The sequence below is a fragment of the Sapajus apella genome, unplaced genomic scaffold (genome assembly GCF_009761245.1).
Source record: "Sapajus apella isolate SASKATOON/1434 unplaced genomic scaffold, GSC_monkey_1.0 scaffold51, whole genome shotgun sequence".
NCBI classification, from domain to species: Eukaryota; Metazoa; Chordata; class Mammalia; order Primates; family Cebidae; genus Sapajus; species Sapajus apella.
Genome location: NW_022436991.1, coordinates 4014094 through 4029273, shown reverse-complemented (window position 1 = coordinate 4029273; position 15180 = coordinate 4014094). Strand labels below are relative to the sequence as shown.

The 15180-nt window shown below is 48.2% G+C and overlaps 1 protein-coding gene across 3 annotated transcripts in view; it reads right to left on the bottom strand.

Moving 5' to 3' along the window:
• Positions 1-15180, bottom strand: part of TVP23A (trans-golgi network vesicle protein 23 homolog A) — a 55574-nt gene that overhangs the window by 3983 nt on the left and 36411 nt on the right. For 2 of the 3 annotated variants that reach the window (XR_004258171.1, XM_032242799.1), the window contains exons 3-7: positions 6570-6714; positions 4394-4483; positions 3699-3827; positions 2308-2436; positions 793-852 (exon numbers count right to left, since the gene is read on the bottom strand). Coding sequence is in view for 2 of the 3 variants with exons in the window: in XM_032242799.1 (XP_032098690.1) it covers positions 793-852; positions 2308-2436; positions 3699-3827; positions 4394-4483; positions 6570-6714 (553 nt within the window). In the remaining variant the exon portion in view is untranslated. Of the gene's footprint in view, positions 1-82; positions 441-792; positions 853-2307; positions 2437-3698; positions 3828-4393; positions 4484-6569; positions 6715-15180 lie in introns of those variants that run through there. The other variant, XM_032242800.1, reaches the window with a different exon arrangement.

Here is a 15180-nt window from a genome sequence, read left to right as displayed (position 1 = left end):
GAAAGCTTAGTCGATTATAGAAACTCCCATTTAAGCCATTTCTGCCTCTGAAGAGAAGAAAGCTAGAACAGAACCAAGGGGTGAGTGTACCGCGTCGCTGCGGAACACACAGGTACATTTTCAAATGGCACACAGTCCAAACACTCTTCAGATTGAGGAAAAATCTAAGTCACAGAGCTCACACTGGGGTTCGTTCTAAAATCACTCCGTATGATGCAGCTGGGTCAACTCAAAAAGGCCTTGAATCACTCAGTAAGACAGAATTTGGGGTCTGTGTATACACCCTGTGTAGTAACATGTGCACAGTATATCCAGTAATGTCCAGTGCCATTAGACAGATGTAATTGCTACAGTCATCACTGCCATGAGATGCTTGCTCTGTTTAGACACACAGGATCAGAGATAGCTGGGAGAAGAGTAAATTCCTGTTTCCATCAGCTCTGGGGCATAAAAGCGGGCGAGTGGGAAACAAGAACAAATCCCCTTGTTCTTTCCCTTCTTTGTCTCTTTTCCCTCCCACGCTTCCCTGGGCCTGCACATATGGTCATTTGCACATGTGCAGTGTGAGGAAGCTGTGACCTTGTCCCCCACCCCCCAGCCCTCGCCCCAAGAGCAGTGAGGCTGCAAAGCCTAGGGCAGGCCCAGGGCCCAGCCTGCTTCCTGCCTGGCCATGCACCTGGCCACCCCAGGGAACAGGGGAAACCCACCCACAGCCTGGGCCCCTGGACCCCAAAAGCTGCATTTTTCAGAACTCCCAGCCCCTCCAAATGGGTGCCATGATCCATTTCTCACCTAATGTTGGTGAATCTCCAACCCCTCAAGGCCAGGCTTCTGAAAGTCCTCTGGGTACGCCTGGAAGGGGAAAAGTCAACCATGGTTATCTGTCTTTATATGCAAGTGGGCCAATCCTGCTGATTTAAGGCCAGAGAAAACCCACAAACTACAGAAAACCTGCGGAATTGGTTGGTTGATGTCTTGGCATAAAGCAGCGCTGTTCAAATTTAAGATGGTTCAAACCATTTCAGGATGAACCTGGACAAGTTTGAAAGACCTCTACCTCTCACTTTTAGAAATATCTGTTAAGTTTAAAAAAAAAAAAAAAAATGGCTGGGCAAGGTAGCTCAAGCCTATAATCCCAGCACTTTGGGAGGCCTAGGCTGGCAGATCACTTGAGGCCAGGAGTTCAAGACCAGCCTGGGCAACATGGCGAGACTCCATCTCCACTATAAATACAAAAATCAGCCAGGCGTGGTGGTGTGCACCTGTAATCCCAGCTACTCAGGAGGCTGAGGCAGGAGAATCACTTGAACCCGGGAGGTGAAGTTTGCAGTGAGCCAAGGACGCACCATTGCTCTGCAGCCTGGGAGACAGAGCAAGACTGCATCTCAGAAACAAAACCAAACAAACAAAACTAAGCCGAGCGCGGTGGCTCATGCCTAAATCCCAGCACTTTGGGAGGCTAAGATGGGTGGACCACGAAGTCAAGAGATTGAGACCATCCTGGCCAACATGGTGAAACCCCATCTCTACTAAAAATATAAAAATTAGCTGGGCGTGGTGGCGTGCGCCTGTAGTCCCAACTAATCAGGAGGCTGAGGCAGGAGAATCACTTGAACCTGGGAGGCGGAGGTTGCAGTGAGTCGAGATCGCCCCACTGCACTCCAACCTGGTGACAAAGTGAGATTCCATCTCAAAAAAAAAAAAAAAAAAACTCTTTGTGACTCCTTCCTTAATTCTGTGGTTTAAAAAAATCACTGAAAACTATGGCAGTCACAAAAGGACAAAAACTATGATTGCACTTACAGGAGGTCCCTAGAGCAGTCAAACCCATAGACAGAAAGCAGAGTGCTGGTTGTAGGGGCAGGAGGCGAGGAGAAGCGGGAGGTAAGGTTTTACGGGTACCAAGCTTAGGTTTTGCAGGATGAAGGCAGTTCTGGAGCTGGGTGGGGGAAGGTGCACAGCAAGGTGGTTATACTTAATGCCGCAGAACTGTACACTTTACAACAATGGTTAAAATGGTATTTTTTATTTAAATCTTAACAATTAAAAAACAAAACTGCGAGGCATGGTGGCTCATGGCTGTGATACTAGCGCTTTGGGAGGCCAAGGCAGGTGGATTGCTGCAACCATCACGCCATTGCACCCTAGCCTAGGTGACAGAGCGAGACCCTGTCTCCCAAAAAATAAATAATAAAACAATGGCAGCCTGGCTGATATGTTACATTACAAACCGCAGTTGCCAGCAGGCCACCTTGACTTTGACTACCTGGAGAGGAGTGGTCGAGGAGTCAGACCTCAATAACTCACCGTCTGGAACACCGTCTGGGACAGGAAACTGGCTGTGACCTTGCTGATGTCACTGTTGCCTCCCATCTTACAAAGGATGTAGCCATACAGGTTTGCAGCTTGGAGAGAGATCCCAGCAACCACCAGCGCCTGCACGCAAAGAAGACAAAGGTCACTCGAAGAGCACTTAGAGAAATACGCCTCTCAAGCCAAGGAGAAGTAGCTCTAGCCTACGCCTAAGACTAGTAACAGCCAACATTGACTGAGCATTTACAAATACCCATGGACACCTCCGGATCATTACAACCGGAGAGGCTGCCACCATCATCGTCCCATTTTACAAGGAGGAAAATGAGGCTCAGGAAGACGAAAGCTGCCCAAGGTCACAAAGCTGGAGCGTGGTCGAGCCGGGATCCAAATTCCAGAGCCCAAACTCATTAGATGACACTGTTGTTTTACTATCTACGAGTATTTTGTTTTCTCTCTCTCTCTCTCTCTCTCTCTATTTTTTAAGATGGAGTCTTGCTCTGTCGCCTAGGCTGGAGAGCAGTGGCGCTCACTGCAACCTCTGCCTCCCAGGTTCAAGTGATTCTCCTGCCTCAGCCTCCCAAGTAGCCGAGATTATAGGCATGTGCACTATGCCCAGCTAGTTTTGGTATTTACAATAGAGACAGTGTTTTGTCACATTGGCCAGGCTGGTCTTGAACTCCTGACCTCAGGTAATGTACCTGCCTTGGCCTCCCAAAGTGCTGGGATTATAGGCGTGAGTTACCATGCCTGGCCTATGTGAGTCCATTTATACGAAATGCCCAGAATAGGCAAATCCATAGAGACAGAAAAATTAGTAGGTGCCAGACCTTAAAGGAACAGAAGCCTAGGGAAGCCATGTTGAAAGGGGGTGCCAGGCTTCTTTTTCAGGTGAGGAACATGCCCTAACATTGATGGTGGTGCTGGCTGCACAACTCTGTGACTGCACCAGAAGCCACTGAATTTCACACTTTATTTTACCTTTGGAGAGTCTCACTCAAGCACCCAGGCTGGAGTACAAGGGCACAATCTTGGCTCACTGCAACCTCTGCCTCTCCGGCTTAAGCATGCACATCAGCATGCCTGGCTAATTTTTGTATTGCAGAGATGGGGTCTTGCTATATTGCCCAGGCTGGTCTCGAACTCCTGAGCTCAAGCAATCCTCCTCCTTGGCCTCCCAAAGGCCTGGGATTACAGGCGTGAGCCACCATGCCCAGCCCCTAATTGTACACTTCAAATAGGTAAGTTGTATGGAATGTGTATTATGTCTCAATAAACTTGTTACAATTGATCAATCAAGAACAAATAACAACAAAAGCCTACTGGTGCAGACACTGGTTTTACAGAGACATCAAAGCAATGTGGAAGTCAAAGTATGGACTTACCAGCCACTTTAGCTTCAAGGAAAATAAGGTGCTAAAAAAAAATACAGTCCATATCATGGGGCAGATTATGAGGCCCAGCCAGAAGATTCGTGCTTCCGCTTCTGTGGCAGCGATGGTATTTGGAGAGACCTGTTAAAGGAAAGTAATTCAGCTGTCAAAACAAGTGGAAATGATTGCAAAACAGCGTGCTCGCGTTCTCATTTATTTTGCAGGTGCTTTTGTTGTGGCGTTTTCTTGTTTTGTTTTGTTTTGTTTTGAGACCCAGTCTCATTATGTTGCCCAGGCTAGAGTGCCATGGCATGATCTTGGCTTACCACAACCTCTGCCTCCTGGGTTCAAGGTGATTCTCCTGCGTCAGCCTCCTGAGTAGCTGGGATTACAGGTGCCTGCCACCATGCCCGGCTACTTTTTGTATTTTTAGTAGAGACAGGGTTTCACCATGTTGCCAAGGCTGGTCTTGAACTCCCAACCTCAAGTGTTCCACCCACCCAAAGTGCCGGGATTACAGGCATAAGCCACTGTGCCCAACCTATTTTGCAGATACTTTTGCTACACACATGCTTCACCAGGGTACCCACAGCAGTGGTTTTGTGTAGGGCAGGAATCAGATACGCACAAAACTACGAAGGAACCCATGGAAACTTTCCACGCCCATTATCACCACCCTGGTTAGTTCAGCTCGCCATGGAGAATACCTTCCTGGCTTCAAAGATCCAGTGGCTCTTCCCGTCTTCATCTATCTGGTTCCACCATCGCAGGCCCACCAGGAGTCTTCCGGTTACATTCTGAGAACAGACAAATGACTCTGAGGAGGTCACAGGCAAAGAGGCGTATTCACTGTATTGATAAATAAAAGCTCCCTGGTCCATTTCAGACTTGTAGTGGAAGCAGGAAGAAAAAAGGCGTTGAATGGTAGTGGATTCTCAGATGTTACAGCTTCTGATTTTTAAGCTTACTTTAGATACACTCAACCGGGCATGGTGGTTCACACCTGTAATCCCAGGACTTTGGGAGGCCGAGACAGGCAGATCACGAGGTCAAGAGATCAAGACCATCCTGGCCAACATACTGAAACCCCGTCTCTAATAAAAATACAAAAATTAGCTGGGCATGGTGGCACATGCCTGCAATTCCAGCTACTCAGGAGGCTGAGGCAGGAGAAGCACTTGAACCCGGGAGGCGGGGAGGTTGCAGTGAGCCAGGACCGCACTACTGCATTCCAGCCTGGTGACAGAACCAGATTCTGTCTCAAAAAAAAAGTGACACACTTCCCTCCCAAACATACATAATTTATATGTTCATATTATGTATGTTTTAAATATATGTGTTAATTCATATACAAGTGATATGGTTTGGCTATGTCCTCACTCAAATCTCATCTTGAATTGTCGCTTCCACAATTCTCACATGTTGTGGGAGAGACCGGGTGGGAGATAACTGAATCATGGGGGCGGTTTCCCCCATACTGTTCTCATGGTAGTGAATAAGTGTCATGAGATTTGATGGTTTCCTAAGGAGAAACCCCTTTCACTTGGCTTTCATTCTCTATTTTTTTTTTTTTTTTTTTGAGACAGAGTTTCGCTCTTGTCACCTAGGCTGGAGTGCAATGGCACGATCACAGCTCAATGCAACATCCTCTGCCTCCTGGGTTCAAGTGATTCTCCCACCTCAGCCTCCCAAGTAGTTGGGATTACAGGCACACGCCACCATGCCCGGCTAATTTTTGTATTTTTAGTCGAGACGGGGTTTCACCATGTTGGCCAGGCTGGTCTCAAAGTGCTGACCTCAGATGATCCTCCCGCCTCAGCCTCCCAAAGTCCTGGGATTACAGGCATGAGCCACCGTGCCCCACCGGCTTCCATTCTCTCTTGTCTGCCGTCATGTAAGATTTGCCTTTCACCTTCCGCTATGATAGGGAGGCCTTCCCCAGCCACGTGGAATTGAGTCCATGAAACCTGTTTGTCTTTATAAATTACTCAGTCTTGGGTATGTCTTTATCAGCATTGTGGAAGCGGACTAGTACAGTAAGTTTTACAAAAAATCCAAAGTCACTTGGTGTGGTGATTCACACCTGTAATCCCAGCACTTTGGGAGGCTGAGGCGGGGTGCAGGGGCAGATCATCTGAGGTCAGAAGTTTGAGACCAGGCTGACCAACACGGAGAAATCCTGTCTCTACTAAAAATACAAAATTTGTGGGACGTGGTGGCAGGCGCCTGTAATCCCAGCTACTCGGGAGGCTGAGGCAGGAGAATCGCTTAAACTCGAGAGGTGGAAGTTGCAGTGAGCTGAGACAGCGCCATTGCGTTCCAGCCTGGGTGACGAGAGTGAAACTCTGTCTCCAAAAAAAAAAAAAATCCAAAGTCATATGGAGTTGTCACATGTGCAAGAATGACAACTGACATTCAAAAGCCATTTATTAAGTGCTAAACAATGCATCTTTCCCCCTATTTTTTTTTTTTTTTGAGACGGAGTTTCACTCTTGTTACCCAGGCTGGAGTGCAATGGCACTGTCTTGGCTCACTGCAACCTCCACCTCCCAGGTTCAAGGGATTCTCCTGCCTCAGCCTCCCGAGTAGCTGGGATTACAGGCATGTGCCACCACACCCGGCTAATTTTGTATTTTTAGTAGAGATGGGGTTTCTCCATGTTGGCCAGGCTGGTCTCAAATTCCCAACCTCAGGTGATCCGCTCGCGTCAGCCTCCCAAAGTGCTGGGATTACAGATGTGAGCCACTGTGCCCGGCTTCCCCTACTTTTAAGTGACGCTGCTCAGCACTCTTAAGCAATCTAAACCAAAGCACCTCTTGGTCCCACAAGCATAGGGAGAGCCCCATGTTTCAGGAGTGATGGCGTCACAGGAAAGGGCCTCACCTTCACAGACCAGAAGTCCAGGGACAGGAGGAGCAGCACCGTGACAAAACAGCCCACGAAGCTCTTGCTGAACCAGTCGCAGCACACGTAGGTGATGATGGCACTCACTCGGAAAAACAGGTGGAAAAAGGTGGCCAAGGGGTGTCTAGGAAAGGACCCAGAAGGTGCCCTCACTCCAAGAGCCAAATGGATGGTCACTGAACTCCCTTCGCCACTTTAGACTTTGCTGGGGGCATTAGCGTGGCTCAGTGGAATATTCTCCCTGGTACATTGGAAGCAGAAACTCAGGCTGTAGCCCTGAGGACGCCTCATGAAGTCAGTAATCCCAAAACAGTCATGATGACACTGTGTTTTTTTTTCCCCTCGCTCGAAGAATCCTGTACTTTCCCGTCATTTGACTCCAAATACCACTTGCCCTCTTGGAAACACGGTCATCTCTGAAGCGAAACGTGACAGCAATCACTGCCTTCCCACCTAGCAGAGATGATGATCAGTTCCCTAAAGGTAAAGGTTGGGTTTTTCCTCATCACATGCAGCCCACAGGGCAGCTGTCTCGTATCATCGGGGAAAGTGTGTTCCTGGAGAGAGGGAAACAGCGTGACCTGTGAATGGCAGGTCTAACTCATCATAGTGGTTCAGTGGTGAGTGGCATGTCCATGCTGGTATTTAATCTAGGGGAAGGTAGCTCTTGTTCACTGTGCCTTTAGACACAAACGTGGCCAGAAAAAAGAGAGGGAACCAAGGGGAACATGCTTATCCTATGTAAATTACTTTTTCTTTTCTTTTTTTTTTCTGGGGACAGAGTATTGCTCTGTTGCCCAGGCTGGAGTACAGTGGAGTGATCTTGGCTCACTGCAACCTCCACCTCCCAGCAAGCTCCACCTTCAAGCAACTCTTCTGCCTCAGCCTCCTAAGTAGCTGGGATTACAGGCATTTGCCACCACTCCTAACTAATTTTTGTATTTTGAGTAGAAATGGAATTTCAACATGTTGGCCAGGCTGGTCTTGAACTCCTGACCTGAGGTGATCCACCTGCCTCAGCTTCCCAAAGTGCTGAGATTACAGGCATGAGCCACCTCACCTACCCGTTTTTTTTTTTTTAATGTGAGTTTGAAAGCTAAAAGAGCAAAGTGTGGGCCGGGCATGGCGGCTCACTCCTGTAATCCCAGCACTTTGGGAGGCTGAGGCATTTGGATCACCTGAGGTCAGAAGTTCAAGACCAGCCTGGGCAACATGGGGAAACCGGGCTTCTACTCAAAATTAGCCAGATGTGGTGGTGGCCGCCTGTAATCCCAGCTACTCGGGAGGCTGAGGCAGGAGAATCACTTGAACCTGTGAGGTGGAGGTTGCAATGAACCGAGATCATGCCACTGTACTCTAGCCTCGGTGATAAAGTTAGACTCCATCTCAAAAAAAAAAGAGCAAAGTGTAAATCATTTAAAAAGGTCACCAAATTGTCTAGAATCTATGGGGTCAAGCAGGTGATGGCAGTGGGTGATGTGGGCCAGCCTGAAGACACTTTTGGGTTTCTGTTTCTTTCTGTGGCTTCCCAGCTTTGTTAGAGCACACAGGTAGTGAACAACATTCAACTATGATCAGGAAATCAATGGCATGAGCCCAGCTGCTACCAGAAAGGGGTCCGGATCCAGACCCTAAGAGAGGGTTCTTGGATCTCGCCCAAGACAGAACTCAGGGCAAGTCTATAGAGTGAAGTGAAAGCAAGTTTATTAGGAAAGGAAAGGAATAAAGATGGCCACTCCATAGACAGAGCTGCTGTTTGCCCATTTTTATGGTTATTTCTTGATGTCATGCTAAACAAGGGGTGGATTATTCATGCCTCCCTTTTTTAGACGATATAGGGTATCTTCCTGACATTGCCATGACCTCTGTAAATTGCCATGGCGCTGGTGGGAGTGCAGTAATGAGGACGACCAGAGGTCACTTCTTGTGGCCATCTCAGTTTTGGTGGGTATTAGCCGGTCCTTTACTGCAGCCTGTTTAATCAGCAAGGTCTTTATGACCTGTATCTTGTGCTGACCTCCTACCTCATCCTGTGACTTAGAATGCTTTAACCATCTGGGAATGCAGCCCCCTGGGTCTCAGCCTCATTTTACCCAGCCCCTATTCAAGATGGAGTTGCTCTGGTTCACGCGCCTCTGACACAATGATCAATGGCAATGAAACCCGAAACTCAGGGCAGGGGAGGAAAAGGGAGGGATGAAAGGGACTCTTCCCAGCACCAGGCAGTTGTGCAAACAACACCCAGTACTGCCAGATCCAAGGTTTTCATGAGAAGCCAGAAATCCAGACTTGCAATGGGAAATCTGATTTTTAAGTGATGGCCACTAATTCCTTTACTGAAGTATTGCAGTCTGTGTTTCTCACTTGGCCTGCGAGCAGTGAGCTTGCAACCTCTGGATCAGAGTTAGAAAATGTTGTGGAATTTGGAAAATGAGAGGCAGAACGGGATGGTCACAGAGTTCCACAAACTGCAGGGGAAACAGCCTGCTCTCTCTCCCCAAGAAGAAATGGGGTCAGAGCCAGCAAACCATAGGCACCTACAAAACCATGGAGTTTCTGACAGGGCGAAGTGGCTCACACCTGTAATCCCACCACTTTGGGAGGCCGAGGTGGGTGGATCGCAAGGTCAAGAGATCGAGACCATCCTGGCCAACATGGTGAAATTCCATCTCTACTAAAAATACAAAAATTAGCTGGGTGTGGTGGTGCGCACCTGTAGTTCCAGTTACATGGGAGGCTGAGGCAGGAGACTCACTTGAACCTGGGAGGTGGAGATTGCAGTGAGCCAAAATTACACCACTGTACTCCAGCCTGGTGACAGAGCAAGACTTCATCTCAAAACAAAACAAAACAAAAACTGAAGGTTTCTGCCTCCCAGGGGAATGTTAAGATTCAGAAGCAGACTTCATAGTGATTTTTTGCATGGCAAAGCAACAACCATTCACCAGGATGGTTCTCATCTGAGCCTTCAGGCTCTCAGCTCTCCTGGTGACCTGAATGAAAACCAACCCAGGAGGTGCACCCAGCATTTAAGAATTAGACAGGATCATCAGGCATGGTGGCTCACACCTGTAATCTCAGCAATTTTAGAGGGCAAGGCAAACAGATCACTTGAAGTTAGGAGTTTGAAACCAGTCTGGCCAACATGGCAAAACTCCGTCTCTACCAAAAATACAAAAATCAGCCAGGTGTGGTGGCAGGCACCTGTAATCCCAGCTACTGTAATCCCAGACTGCATCACTGTACTCTGTTTTGAGATGCAGCAAGACTCCATCTCAAAACAAACAAAAGAGGCCAGGCGCGGTGGCTCACACTTGTAATCCCAGCACTTGGAGAGGCCGAGGTGGGCTGATCACCTGAGGTCAGGAGTTCGAGACCAGCCTGACCAACATGGAGAAACCCTGTCTCTCCTAAAAATAAAAAAAAAAAAATTGGCCAGGCATGTTGGCACATGCCTGTAATTCTAGCTACTTAAGAGGCTGAGGCAGGAGAATCACTTGAACCCGGGAGGCAGAGGTTACGGTGAACTGAGATCACGCCATTGCACTCCAGCCTGGGCAACAAGAGTAAAACTGTGTCTCAAAAAAAAAAAAAAAAAAATATATATATATATATATATATATATATGAGAAATATATATATATCTCAACAAAGGCCAGAGTACCCAAGTGTGCACTGACCCATGGTAAAATGTGGAAGTAAATGCATTCAAATAAATCCCCTGCTCACCCACTTCTTTTCTTTCTTTTTTCTTTTTGGCTGTGGCTTTCCTAAAATAAAATGCAGAAAAAATTCCAGTTGTTGATAGCTTCCATTTAGCTGGGCCCTGATTGACTCAGTGGAAGGCGGTGTTATTTAAGCAAAGCTCAAAGCCCAAAGCAAGTAGAACAGGATGACTGTTGCCCTTTTAAATGTTGCTTTAATCCTGTTTCATGCAGGTTGCTCTGTCAGCGTCCTCCAAGTCTACATTCAGCTCCCATCTGGAGTTTGTCCCGCCTGTGTCCCTAGTTAATACTGTGTGATCTCAAACCAGCTTTCAAGTTTTGAGAGTTCTGAAAGTCATGGCTTAGGATGAGTGCAACGACTCACGCCTGTCATCCCAGCACTTTGGGATACCGAGGTGGGTGGATCACAAGGTCAGGAGATCGAGACCATCCTGGCCAACATGGTGAAACCCCGTCTCTACTAAAAAAAAAAAATCAAAAATTATCTCAGCATGGTACCAAATGCCTGGAGTCCCAGCTATTCGGGAGGATGAGGCAGGACAATCGCTTGAACCTGGGAGGCATGCAGTGAGCTGAGATTGCACCACTACACTCCATCATGGTAACAGAACAAAACTCCATTTCAAAAAAAAAAAAAAAAAAAGTCATAGCTTAAGTCCTATCCGCTCATCTCTGCCATCAGGTCCTCCGTCTTCCTGTCCCCCGGCAACACAGACAGCGTGCGCACGCGCGCGCGCGCGCACACACACACACACACACACACACCACGAATAACCTCCACTTCCCAGTGCCTCTACTCTCCAACTCTGCCATCCCAGGCACCGACCTGGGAGGTCACCCCTTGACAGGCAAAGCGCACAGTGGGCATGGCACCAGCTGCCTGTGTTCCTGGACCAAACGGAGGAACAGGCTGCATATTCTTGTGGCTAACAATGAGCGGCAGATGAACTGGTAGAGGGAGTTTTTATTTCTGTAACCAGGTACAGGGAGAAGACCTGGAAAATATCACCAGATCAACTCAAAATTACAAAGTTTTCCAGAGCTTATATACCTTCTGAGCTACATGTCTACGTGTAAGTGTGCATTCATCTAAAATAAGTAATTGGCTGGGCGTGGTAGCTCACACCTGTAATCCTAGCACTTTGGGAAGCTGAGGCGGGCAGATCACCTGAGGTCAGGAGTTCGAGACCAGCCTGGCCAACATGGTAAAACTCCAGCTCTACTAAAAATAGAAAAATTAGCGGGCATGGCGGTGGGCGCCTGTAATTTCAGCTACTTGGGAGGCTGAAGCAGAATTGCTTAAACCAGGAAGGCAAAGGTTGCAGTGAGCCGAGACTGTGCCACTGCACACCAGCCTGGGCAACAGAGCGAGACTCCATCTCAAAATAAATAAACTCCAGCCTGGGAAACAGAGCGGAACACTGTCTCAAAAAAAAAAAAAAATGGGTGACAGCTGTTACCATGTCAGTGCTCCTTGCATTCGAAACAACAGTTCTATCACCAAGAGCCAAACTGTGAAATTCCCCCTCTGACCACAACTTTCTCTCACTCCTGAGGGCACTACTTTTTGTCTTTGCAGGGACCCCCCAGGACTCACATTCCCCAGATGAACCTTTATCATGCTCAAGTTGAACAGGTGCTATTTCCACACAGCATCCAACATCCCCAACCCCAGCCAGGTAGAAACCCACCATTTCTAGAAGAGGAGGCTGGGTGCGGTGGCTCACGCCTATAATCCCAGCACTTTGGGAGACAGAGGTGGGCAGATCACTTGAGGTCAGGAGTTTGAGACCAGCCTAGCCAACATGGTGAAACCCTGTCTCTACTAAAAATATAAACATTAGCCGGGTATGGTGGCACATGCCTGTCATCCCAGCTACTCGGCAGGCTGAGGGAGGAGGATGGCTTGAACCTAGGAGGCGGGGGTTGCAGTGAGCTAAGATCACATCACTACACTCCAGCCTGGGTGACAGAGTGACGGTCCGTCTCAAAGAAAAAAAGAAGAGGAGAGAAAATGTCACAGTGTTGAAAGGGGGAAATGAGGTTACTTCAGGAAAGTGTTGTCAACGCAGGGAGCGTCTTGATGGGGGCTTCTGTTCAACTGTCCTCTCTTTGTAGACCCATTTACACAGCTCTGGGCCCTTGTCACCCATTGTCTTCCTCCCTGGAGGGAAGCACAGTAGCTACTCAACCTGGAATGTACAGGAAAGCCACCTGGGACGGTCTCACATTACACAAGACACAAGGATTCAGACTTCAGGTGGGACCTGAACATGAATTTCACAGAAAAAAAGCACAGCTCTACCAGGGTTCAGCAAACTACAACCCAAGGGCCAAATCTGGCCATGGCCTGCTTTTGTTACTAAAGTGTGGAGTCTTAATTAGGGAGAGTCAGGTTGGCAGAAACGAGGGAAGGAAAACACAAGGCAGATAAGTTATAAACGTGCCTCTGTTCATGGCCCAGAACACTTAGCCCTCCTTCACAAATAATAAAACCGTCTTTTTTTTTTTTTTTTTTTTTCTGAGACAGAATCTCACTCTTGCCCAGGCTGGAGTACAGCGGTGTGATCTTGACTCACTGCAGCCTCCGCCTCCCAGATTCAAGTGATTGTCCTGCCTCAGCATCCCAAGTAGCTGGGATTACAGGTGCGTGCCACCACACCTGGCTAATTTTTGTATTTTTAGTAGAAACAGGGTTTTGCCATGTTGGCCAGGCTGGTCTCAAACTCCTGACCTCAGGTGATCCACCCACCTTGGCCTCCCAAAGTGCTGGGATTACAGGTGTGAGCCACCGCACCCGGCCAAATAACACAGTCTTCCTGTGCCCAGCCGTCATCAGACCCTCAGCTGATACAAAAATCACAAGTGAACTCACTGCAAACCATGGCATCATCAGTAGTGCACAAAGCCCTCTTCAGCATACAGCACGAGCACCATCCTAGAAAAGCCCCAGCAAGCTTTTGTTTCCTGGCAGTCAGCTCCTCTCTTGCTGGCCTGCCTGTTGCTCCTTTGAAATGTACCTCCATACTTTCTCTAATAATTCTGCCTGTCTTTACCTATAACTGTCTCGGTAAATTCTTCCTAACCCTGTGCCACCAGCCCCAGCTAGTTGCTGATCCCCTGTGACATAAAGTTTCATTGGTTTTGTTTTTGTTTGTTTGTTTTGAAGACAGGGTCTCGCTCTGTCACCCAGGCTGGAGTGCAGTGGCGTAATCAATGCTCACTGCAGCCTCGACCTTCCAAGACTCAAGTACTCCTTCCATCTCAGTCTCACAAGAGGCACACACCAACACGCCTGGCTAATTTTTAAATTTTTTTGTAGAGATAGGGTCTCACTGTTTTGCCCAGGCTGGTCTCAAATTCCTGGGCTCAAGCTATGCTCCCACCTTAGCCTCTCAAAGTGCTACAATTACATGTGTGAGCCACTGCGCCCAGCCTATAAATAAAGCTTTATTGGAACACAGTCACGCCCACTCATTCACTGGACGACCACGCCCACAATACCCAGGGAGTGTGCCAGGTCTTGCTGCAGACCAGCAAGAAAAACTCAGTGATGAAATGAGGCTCCCTTCAAAACAATCCAACATGAAGAAAACTGCTCCTACCTGTTCCCCAACCCCACACTCCAAAAAAATCTGCTTTCAAAAGCTGCGAGGTATCCAGACCACAGAATGTTATTCAACGCTAAGAAGAAATGAGCTATCAGGCCACAAAAAGGCATGGGAGGACCTTAAATGTATATTGCTTAGTGAAAGAGGTTCATCTGAAGAGGCTGCATACAGGACAACGTCCACTATACAACATTCTGGAAACGGCAAAACTCTGGAGACAGTAAAAAGATCAGTGGTTGCCAGGAGTCCCAGAGGGTGAGGAGGGATGAACAGGTAAAGCACAGGGGACTTTTAGAGCTGGGAAACTATTTTTTTTTCGACAGAGTCTCGCTCTGTCCCCCAGGGTGGAGTGTAGTGGCTCGATCTCGGCTCACCGCCACCTCTGTCCCTCGGGTTCAAGTGATTTTCTTGCCTCAGCCTCCCTGAGTACCTGGGACTACAGGCACAAACTGTCACGCCTGGCTAATTTTTTGTATTTAGTAAAGACGGGGTTTCACCGTGTTGCCCAGGCTGGTCTCAGACTCCTGAGCTCAGGCAATCCACCCATCTCAGCCTTCCAAAGTGCTGGAATTACAGGCGTGAGCCACCACGCCCGGCCAGAGCTGGGAAACTACCCTGTATGATGTTGTGATGGAGGATATATGACATTACACATTTTTCAAAACTCAAAGAATGGGCCAGGCGTGGTGGCCATGCCTACAATCCCAGCACTTTGGGAGGCCGAGGGAGCAGATAGCTTGAGCCCAGGAGTTCAAGACAAGCCTGGCCAACATGGTGAAACCCTGTATCTACTAAAAATACAAGAATTAGCCAGGCGTGTTGGTGCACGCCTGTAATCCCAGCTACTCGTGAGGCTGAGGCAGGAGAATTGCCTGAACCCGGAGGCAGAAGTTCCACTGAGCCGATGTCTCGCCACTGCACTCCCACCTAGGCAAGACTCTGTCTCAAAAAAAAGAGAAAAAAGATCAACCTGGGCAACATGGTAAAATCCCATCTCTACCAAAAGAAAAAAGAAAGAAAGAAAGTTAGCCAGGCATGGTGGCACACGCCTAGAGTCCCAGCTACTTGGAGTGCTGAAGTGGGAGAATGACTTGAGCCTGGGAGGTGGAGGTTGCAGTGATTCAAGATCACACTACTACATTCCAGCCTGGGTGACAGAGCAAGACTTTGTCTCAAAAAAAAAAAAAAAAAAGGAAAGGGAAGGAAAAAGGAAGGAGAGGAGGGGAAGTGAGGGGGGAGGAGGGGAAGGGAGGG